At 40.9% G+C, this 9747-nt stretch overlaps 1 protein-coding gene across 2 annotated transcripts in view; it reads left to right on the forward strand.

The window, feature by feature from the left end:
• Window positions 1–6710, forward strand: part of LOC308396452 (uncharacterized protein) — a 55048-nt gene extending 48338 nt beyond the window's left edge. For both annotated transcript variants that reach the window (XM_080881765.1, XM_080881766.1), the window contains one exon: window positions 5201–6710. In XM_080881765.1, the coding sequence (XP_080737891.1) occupies window positions 5201–5430 (230 nt within the window). In that variant the 3' untranslated portion in view covers window positions 5431–6710. The remainder of the gene's footprint in view (window positions 1–5200) is intronic.
• Window positions 6711–9747: the final 3037 nt, after the last annotated feature.

Here is a 9747-nt window from a genome sequence, read left to right on the forward strand (position 1 = left end):
GACCCCCAATAGCGCAAAAAACTGCACATTCCAGGGTGGCCTTTTGTTGTGGGCAGTCTGAGGTACACCTGTGCACTACTCATGATGTCAGATCAGCATCCTGATGTGGCACACCTGTGAGGTGGGATGGATTATCTCAATATAGCAGATGTGCCCACTACCACACATTTGGACTGATTTGTGACCACTGTTTGGGAGGGATGGTTATATTGTGTATCTGGAATGAATTTTAGGTCTCTACGTCCATCCCATGGGGAATGGGAGCAGTAACAAAGGTGTTGCGTTTATATTTTTGTTGAGTGTAAAAACTGAGTGTGCATGTGCAGCAGCCTTTGTTGCACCCAAATGTTTCTTCATGCGGTCCAACTTGGCGAAATGACGCTCTTCCTCAGTCCTTAACATGAGGAGAAGCTCTGAAAATGAGGGTGGAAAGCTCTTTTTTGCTTCAAGCTGGAGACTTATTATCAAGCTTTGGTCCCAGCAACCTCTAATAATTGCTTAAGAAGCAGTTCATTTACATTTGCAGGAGGGGCTCCCCCTCTAGAAATGACTCATGTGAGAAGGCTGTGAAGACGGTTCAAGAAGGCAAATGGGTTTTTTCCGCTGTTTTGATTCGAGCCAAGAAAGGCAGTGTAAAGCTCTTCACCGTCCTCAACAACTCCAAAGGCTGAATCAAGCTGAGTGACATACAGTGGGGAAAAAAAGTATTTAGTCAGCCACCGATTGTGCAAGTTCCCCCACTGCATCCGCCTGCATGGAGCTAGATGCGCAAAGCTGTGTGGAGATTCAGTCCTGTAACGTGTTGCGCTACGGAATTAATGTTTTCTTCGAAGAATATCCTGGTGAGTCTCACAGTTGCAGTTTAAGTTGTGATTCATAGTCCAGTTTCTGAGCATAAAACCAGTCAGGATACTACAGTAGCTGTTGCTGTTCTGTGAGTCTATTGTGCAAGTGGTGTGATATGCCCATGTAGAAAGGACAGCACTGCAACGCTGGACTTGCCCTTACTCTGGGCTCCCTCTTTATTCTGGCAACTGGTACAAAGAAAACAGCACACAGTCTTCATTAACAGTGTGCAAAGCAACTACAACATTCAGTTCACCAGCTTGGGAGTTTTTGTCCTTTTGCAAATATAACACATACAACAGAACATCAACAAAGTCTTTTTTTTTTAAAGTTCTAGCTGAAACCAAACCTGTGATCGTATAGTAGCAGTATTATTTATTTATTTTTCTCCTTTTTCCTAACCAACAACAACAATAACATATAAAAACAACTTTTCTATTATAAAACAATCATCATTGTTCATCATTGTTTTCCTATAGAGATTGACAGACCACGTGACTTTCGCGCATTGCATGCCGTGAACTCGTGGCAAAACAATCCAAGTACCCACATCAAATGCAAGCATTTGCAGCAAGGCAAGGCAAGGCAAGGCAAGTTTATTTGTATAGCACAATTCAACAACAAGGTGATTCAAAGTGCTTTACAGAGACATTAGAAACAAGAACAAATAAAAAGCATGATTTAAAATTGAATAAAACAAGCAAATAAACTAACTAATTAACAAACAAACAAACAAACAAACAACAGTATATAAAATCAAAACAGATAAAATCAGAACAGTAGATAAAATCAGTAGTTAAATGTAAGTTTTGAAATTTAAGCTTAAAGTGTGGATTTGGTGCTTTATTCAAATGCAGCTGAGAACAGGTGAGTCTTCAACCTGGATTTAAATAAACTGAGTGTTTCAGCTGATCTGAGGCTTTCTGGGAGTTTGTTCCAGATATAAGGAGCATAAAAGCTGAATGCAGCTTCTCCATGTCTGGTTCTGACTCTGGGAACTGATAAAAGACCGGATCCAGATGACCTGAGGGATCTGGATGGTTCATACTGGGTCAGGAGGTCATTGATGTATTTTGGTCCTAAACCATTCAGAGCTTTATAGGCCAGCATCAGAACTTTAAAGTCTATCCTCTGACGGACAGGCAGCCAGTGTAAGGACCTCAGAGCTGGACTGATGTGGTCCACTTTTTTGGTCTTAGTGAGGACTCGAGCAGCAGAGCTCTGAATGAGCTGTAGTTGTCTGACTGATTTTTTAGGTAGACCTGTAAAGATGCTGTTACAGTAATCAAGCCTACTAAAGATGAATGCATGGACTAGTTTTTCCAGGTCCTGTTGAGACATCAGATCTTTTATCCTTGATATATTCTTGAGGTGATAGTAAGCTGACTTTGTTATTGTCTTAATGTGTTTTTCTAAGTTTAGGTCTGCATCCATCACTACACCCAAATTTCTCGCCTGGTTTGTGGTTTTTAGATGTATAGATTGAAGTTCTCTGGTGACCTGTAATCGTTTTTCTTTGGCGCCAAAGACTATTACCTCAGTTTTGTTTTTGTTTAGCTGGAGAAAATTGTGGCACAACCAGTCATTGATTTCCTCAATGCATTTACCAAGAGCCTGTACAGGGCCTCGGTCTCCTGGTGACATTGTGATATATATTTGTGTGTCATCTGCATAGCTGTGATAGTTTATTTTGTTGTTGTTTATAATCTGTGCCAGTGGGAGCATGTAGATGTTAAACAGAAGGGGTCCCAAGATGGAACCTTGGGGAACTCCACATGTGATACTTGTCTGCTCAGATGTGAAGTTACCTATTGATACAAAGTATTTCCTGTTTTCTACGTATGTTTTGAACCAGTTTAGTACAGTTCCTGAAAGACCTGTCCAGTTCTCCAGTCGTTTGAGTAATACCGCAAAGCGTTCATTCTTCAGTTCCAATAAATTCTTGCTTTTTCTTTGCCCCCCAAAAAGGTATGTACAAAACGAAGGAGAATAATGCCGGTCCGTACAAAGACAGACTTAATGAAAAGTCAAAGAAAAGATACAAGGAAAAAAATCAAACCAGTGAAAGGGTTAGATCCTTACGAGCACACAGAGGGACAAAATACATGCTGCCCAACTTTCACCACGCTCATACGGTTCTTTGAGTGAGTGCATACACTCGTGAAGTTTAGTAACTTCAGGTCACTGCAACAAGCCCAGGTACAGTTTACCGACAGATGGGTACAGGACCTTGAAATGCACCATGCAGATCGAAAGACCATCGTACGTATCATAAGTTTACCAGTCTCACAAATCGTCATCATAAATACACATTCGTTAAACGTTTATTAATAGGACCTTTAAGCTCAACGGTAATTAATTAGTAGTGGAAATAATCTCTGGTAGCATTAAAGAAATGTAGCAGTGACAATAATATTGTATGCTGTAATCGCACTGGAAAATTAGTGATACAAAAAACCTGTTTTCTCTATACAACAGCATCAATAGAGATTGAAAATGTGACGTCACTCAGGGGTAAAACCTCAAAGAATTCTGGGAACTCGTGGCAAGAGGTACTAGCGCACGCAGGCTTTCAATTAAAATCAGTTACACAGCGATAAAAAGAAACACAAAAAATGTCAAGAAGCTGTTGTATTATTAACTGCAATAGCCGGTCGCATGACAGCCACGGGAAGCCGACGGGTAAAGAGATCGGTTGTTATCGGATTACGTCGTTGAAGAGAAATTGTTCGAGCCATGTTTCCGAAGTAACAAAGAGGCGACAGATTGCAGCCATTCAAAGACCAAATATAACGTCTCAGAACACTCCAGTTAGTCTGCTCCAAGCATTTCCACAAAGGTCAGTCTGCTGTTGTAGTTAATGCGTCATTTTTCTTAACATAATTAGTGATATAGGTTACAAGCAAGTCTGGCGCTGAACAGAAATTGTTGCGCTATGCTCCTTTGTTTATTGTGCATAAATAGTGAATTGTCCTGACACAATATTGTGTTTCGCTTCTGTTATTACCATGGTACATTGACAAAAACATACTTTTATTCACAGGATAAAACAGTTGTTTTGTATCACTAATTGTCCAGTACGATTACAGCATACAATATTATTGTCACTGCTACATTTCTGTAATGCAACCAGAAATTATTTCCATTACTAATTAATTACCATTGAGCTCAAAGGTCCTATTAATAAACGGTTAACGAATGTGTATTTATGACGACGATTTGTGAGACTGGTAAACTTATGATACGTACGATGGTCTTTCGTTCTACACGGTGCATTTCATGGTCCTGTACCCATCCGTCGGTAAACTGTACCTGGGCTTGTTGCAGTGACCTGAAGTTACTAAACTTCATGAGTGTATGCACTCACTCCAAGAACCGTATAATTATAAATATGAGCGTGGTGAAAGTTGGGCAGCATGTATTTTGTCCCTCTGTGTGCTCGTAAGGGTCTGACCCTTTCACTGGTTTGATTTTGTCCTCGTATCTTTTCTTTGACTTTTCATCAAGTCTGTCTTTGTACGGACCGGCATTATTCTCCTTCGTTTTGTACATACCTTTTTGGGGGGCAAAGAAAAAGCAAGAATTTATTGGAACTGAAGAATGAACGTTTTGCGGTGCTGCAAATACTTGCATTTGATGCGGTACTTGGATTGTTTTGCCACGAGTTCACGGCATGCAATGCACGAAAGTCACGTGGTCTGTCAATCTCTATTAAAACTTATACTTAACAGCGCCTACCTGGTACAAAGAAAACAGCACACAGTCTTCATTAACAGTGTGCAAAGCAACTGCAACATTCAGTTCTGTTAAAAAGAATTAGAACAATTACAATCTCATAGAGAAGCATTAGAGCTGAGTCCAAGTCAAAAAGCACCCGACTAGCTAACGAGTATTAGCTTAGCATGCTAACTAAGATGCTACTCGTGAATAAATTTACTACCCATGCATCAAAATGCCTGTAACTTTCAGGATACATGCTAGTACTGCTTATAATCAAAATACATGTTGACAATTACCACTATAAGAATGTTTTCATTAATACACATACAAATTGACAACGGTATCGCTCACAAGCACCTACCACCAGCTTGGGAGTTTTTGTCCTTTGCTGAGGCATGCGCTGTGCAGCAATTTGGAACCTTAACAGTTGCAGTTGCTGTGTTTGTCCACCAGGTGGCTCCAACTATTCACAAAGCACATCAATTTTGAGGAAATTCATTAAGCTATTTTCTAACTCTGTTACATCCAGATAACAGGGTCAGTGTGGTTAAAGACAGGTTAGCTATATGTGTACTGTATGCAGCACTTGGAGTACAAGAACACTGCCTAACTCCTTCTCTGTGCCCTCTTTTAGGTCCTCCTCCTCTTCCCTGTGAGTCTGTGCTCAGACTCGTCTGCCATCTAGTGATCTTCTGTCCATACTTCATCTCCACTGGTCTGCTGCTGTCCATCTGCTGGAGCAGGAAGACAACGAACAAACCAGCCGTCTCCATAGAGATGAGCCAGCGTGATAGAGGAGGCCAGGGACTGGATAAAGATGGTGATGATGTCACTGCTGATGTCACCACTGAGCATGCCTTCTGAGCTGTAGAGTGTTTGTGTTGAAGCTTTGAAGCTGTGTTTGCTTTGACGTGCCTGAGAGTGTTCAGCTGCTAAGGGTGGAGCACCTGTAATGACTCCACCCTCTGTTGGCTGTGGGACCAATGAAATGTCTCAGAGGTCTTTCTGATGCTTTTACCTAGTCGTAGAGCAGAGGATTCTCCTCAGTCTGGATTTGTAGCCTGCATGTTTCTACCTTCTGATCCTGAATCAGTTTTTGTCTCTTTTCCTGCTTCGTGTGTTTCTTGGCTGATGACGAACTTTGGTGGTGATGTCTGATTTTCAGCCTGCAGCTCCTCTCCACCCTCTCCACCCATTCATATTCATCCTTTCCTGTGATCTGGGTCCATTATTTCAAAATTATAATCTGGATAAAAATTTTGGTACATTTCTTTCCTTCCATGGATCATTTAATCAAGATCACTTTTGGCTGTGTTAATAAAAGAAACAGCTAGGCTCCCTAACCCTTATCTTTGGGGAGCCGTACAGTCTGCACTCTGCCTGTGACTGTTGCATCTGCAGAGATATTTAAATTAAATTAGAGCACACATCAAAACCTGAACTAATATTCAGATTGTACATCTTAAACTTGAGTTCTGCAGAGCCAAGAGCATTAAAGAGTCTCAAAACTCATGCTTTATTGAATGAAAAGAACTCAAACCTAAAGAAACTTAAAATTACCCGAAAGTTTTTGAATGTTAAACAGCGGTCCCCAAACCCCGGGCCATGGACCAGTACCGAGCCGTGAGTCATTTGGTACCGGGCCGCCAGAGTTGAGGCTCAGGTGTGAAATTTATGGTTTTCAGGATTTTCATCCTTAACTCAGATTCCCTGGGTATTTTCCTGTGTGTTATGAATAAATTATCTTTTCCTCTCTTTTTTTTGTATCAGTACTCGTTTTGTTTTATTGTATTTATCCGCGATACCTTAAAGGCCAGTCTGTGAAAATATTGGTGGACATAAACCAGTTCATGGTGCCAAAAAGGTTGGGGACCGCTGATGTTAAATTCAAAAAAAAGTTAAAGCTCATAAATGACTCATATTTACTCAGGTTGTGATGCGTGTGTGTTTATAAAATTGTTTCATATGTTTTTAAATTTGTTCACAAATGATTTCACACATGTTTAAATCTGTTTGTGGGTTTTGGACTCCCTCCTCTTGTGGCTTTATATACTTTCACATTGTCAATGTTGGATATAAATGTTTAGCTGATTAACAATCAAACACAATCTGCTTATTTAGAAACTTAATGATATATGGAGTCATTTATAAAGTCTGTGTGAGTGATTAGTATTTACATGAACGTTTATACATATACGGATCATAAATTGAGATTTGTGTGTTAATAAAGGTTTTATAAATACAACTGTCATATTGCAACTCATGATAAATTCAATTAATCGTTCAGTATTTAAACTGCAGCATTCATTCATCTGTACCTAACAGTATTTATTAATGAAACTGAAGGTCAGCAGGCCTTGGAGACTCAAACAAGTCTCAGCTACAAGAGAAGCAGAAAACAGACAGAAAGTAAGACACAACATAGAGATATTAGATGTCATGGTTCTGATCATTTGACACAGCGTTTTCTTGTGTTTTCTTGTATTTTGGTGTCTGTTATGTATTATTATTTAAGGTTAATATACTAGTCTCCTATGTTTTAGTTCCTTCTTCATTTAGGTTCCAGTTGTGTGTCTGTCCACTGTGTCCCTCTCTGTGTTTGTGTGTGTCCTTGTGTCTTGTGTCCCTTTTCTGTTTCTATGTTTCATGCCCCTCCCCCCTCTCCCTCGCCCTCTCAGGTGTGTCTCTGTGTGTCTCTCTTGCCTGGTGTTGTGTTTGTCTCCCTGTGTTCCGTCTCATCTCCTCAGTCTCATGTCAGTCATATGTTTTCATGTCTGTGTGTACATGTCACTTCCTCTCTTACTTTGTAATGTGTGTTATGTTCGGTTTTGCTTCCTCTGTCTCATTGTGTCTGATTAGCTGTGTTTCCCTGTTGTTTCTCTACCCTTGCTATTCCTTGTGTAAGTCCTGTGTTTCCCTCTGTCCAGGTATCTCCCTCATACCTGGCTGTGTGCTGTGTTTGTTGGTTTAGCTTCCTATGTTTTGTATTCTCCGTTCGTTGAGTTTTGAGCTTATTTTTGCATCCATGAGTCTGCGTTTGGGTCCAGTCCTGCCTGCTTCACACAACAACTCACAGCAGTATTCTGCAAACATGACTCCTTTAATGTTTGCAGAATACTGATGTGTAAGCAGGACCAGTCTAAGTGTGTAAGAGGGCTTTAAGAAAGAAGAAACACTGAGTGGTTGGAGCCACAGAGAGCTAAACTTAAACAAAAGGTTATCAGGAATCTATAGTTAATATTTGACAGAGCTTCACAAACGTGCAGTGTAAACACCATAAACAAAGTGTCTGTGAGGATTTCTCCTGTACTCCTGTGCTTCTGTCCAACATCAGAGGTCAGCTGGTGTTTTTCACTGTGGACAGACTCAAACACTGTTCTCTCCATCAGCAGGAGGGTTGTTCTTCACCCTCATAATGTCTTCCCATTTGCCATTCACCTCAGGAGTCCTCAGGAGTCAAAATTATCCTCACTTCTTTTGAGTGGTTTTTAAAGTACAAAGTATAAATTGTCAATCAATTCAGCGTTACACCTTAGTTTTACTTAAGATTAACACATTACCACAAAATCACCCTTCATTTTGCAATATAAGGCCACCAGACCTTGTTTACATAAAGTACACTCTGTTTTTGAGTGAGTCGATAAAATATTTAAATGTTTAGACAATTTCGGCTCTTTGACTAACCACTGAGTGCTGTACGTTGAACTTTAGTTAGAATGGTTTTTTTGAAGCATTTAAAACTTTAAACGGCAGCCTTCCCTTGGATCTCAGGTCTTTGGTCTGGGGCTCAGTCTGCCCTGGAGTAGCCATCCGAGGATAGCCCGGCAGCTCTTTTCTAGGTGGGTGGCGCAACTGTCCCTCCAGTGGTCCTCCTTGGGCGCTTACAAGTGCTTTGGGGCCTCTAGATGTCCGGGGCCTGGTTCTCCTTCCTAACCTGGAAGGCAGGGCTATGACTCCCCACACCTACTATTAAACAGTAACATGGAGAAACCTTTGAGTACAAGCGCGCTCACACACACAGGTGTTCACAGGCACAAACTATCTTTGTTGGGATGTCCATGCATTGTTTCTGTCTTTCTCTTTCCCATTCTCTGGTCCTGTCCGTTCTGATTGTAGTAACGGAAAATAAAAAATAATTCAAAATAATAAAAAAATCCTAGCAGAAATCTAATAAACTACAAAAATCAAGTGGACCAGCGTAGTAAAGGGTCAAAATGTTGGGTATTTTTCTTGGCCTTCAAACAATAATTCTGATGCTAAAGTGCTGGGGAGGACAGGCAAAAACAAAAGAAGAAGAATGTATCTAACACCATCATTCAGCTCTGTGTTGTTTCCTTTCTCAGTAACTTCTGTCTATTTCTGTTGTGCTGCTTCCTCCTTTTCTCTTTGGTTCCTGTTTTCATGTTCTTACCACTTTAAATCAATTTGTCATGTGATGCTTGTAAGCCTCCTTTTCAGTTCAGACGCACTCAGATAAAACACGGATTTCAGTCACAAAGCAGGGTGATTTACATGTTCCAGATGTCTTTCTGTGTCATTTGATACTCAATATTTCAAAATAAAGTTACATATCAGGGGTCCGTTCTTCGTACCTCGCTTACCACATCCAAGATCAAATGACACATCCAAGACCAAATCATCGCGCTAACTTTGAGTTCGCTAATCCGGTTCTCCGAACACATCTGTTGTTGACGATTAGTACAGCTGGATGAAGTAATGTGAGATCACTGGGTGTCGTAAAAGGGGCTACGCATCGATAGTAGAAACATTGATCGGCAACCCTCTGATTGGTCGGCGAAAATGTCGAAGGAGTGTGCTCAGTATTTTTCGGCAGCAGAGCAAGAACTCTTGAGTGAGGGATTTCAGGAGTTTCAGAGTTTAATCAGAACGCAAGGGAACACTGCAAAGGCTGCAAAAGCAAGGAGAGAGGGCTGGCAGGAAGTTGCTGACAAATTAAACTCGTAAGTAATTCAATAATAACAATAATAATGGAGTGGATTGATATAGCGCTTTCCAAGGCACCCAAAGCGCTTTACAATGCCACTATTCAATCACTCTCACATTCACACACTGGTGAAGGCTACAGTTGTAGCCACAGCTGCCCTGGGGCAGACTGACAGAAGCCAGGCTGCCATATCGCGCCATCGACCCCTCTGGCCAACACCAGTAGGCGGTAGGGTA

The sequence above is a fragment of the Rhamphochromis sp. 'chilingali' genome (assembly GCF_963969265.1).
Source record: "Rhamphochromis sp. 'chilingali' genome assembly, chromosome: 1".
NCBI classification, from domain to species: Eukaryota; Metazoa; Chordata; class Actinopteri; order Cichliformes; family Cichlidae; genus Rhamphochromis; species Rhamphochromis sp. 'chilingali'.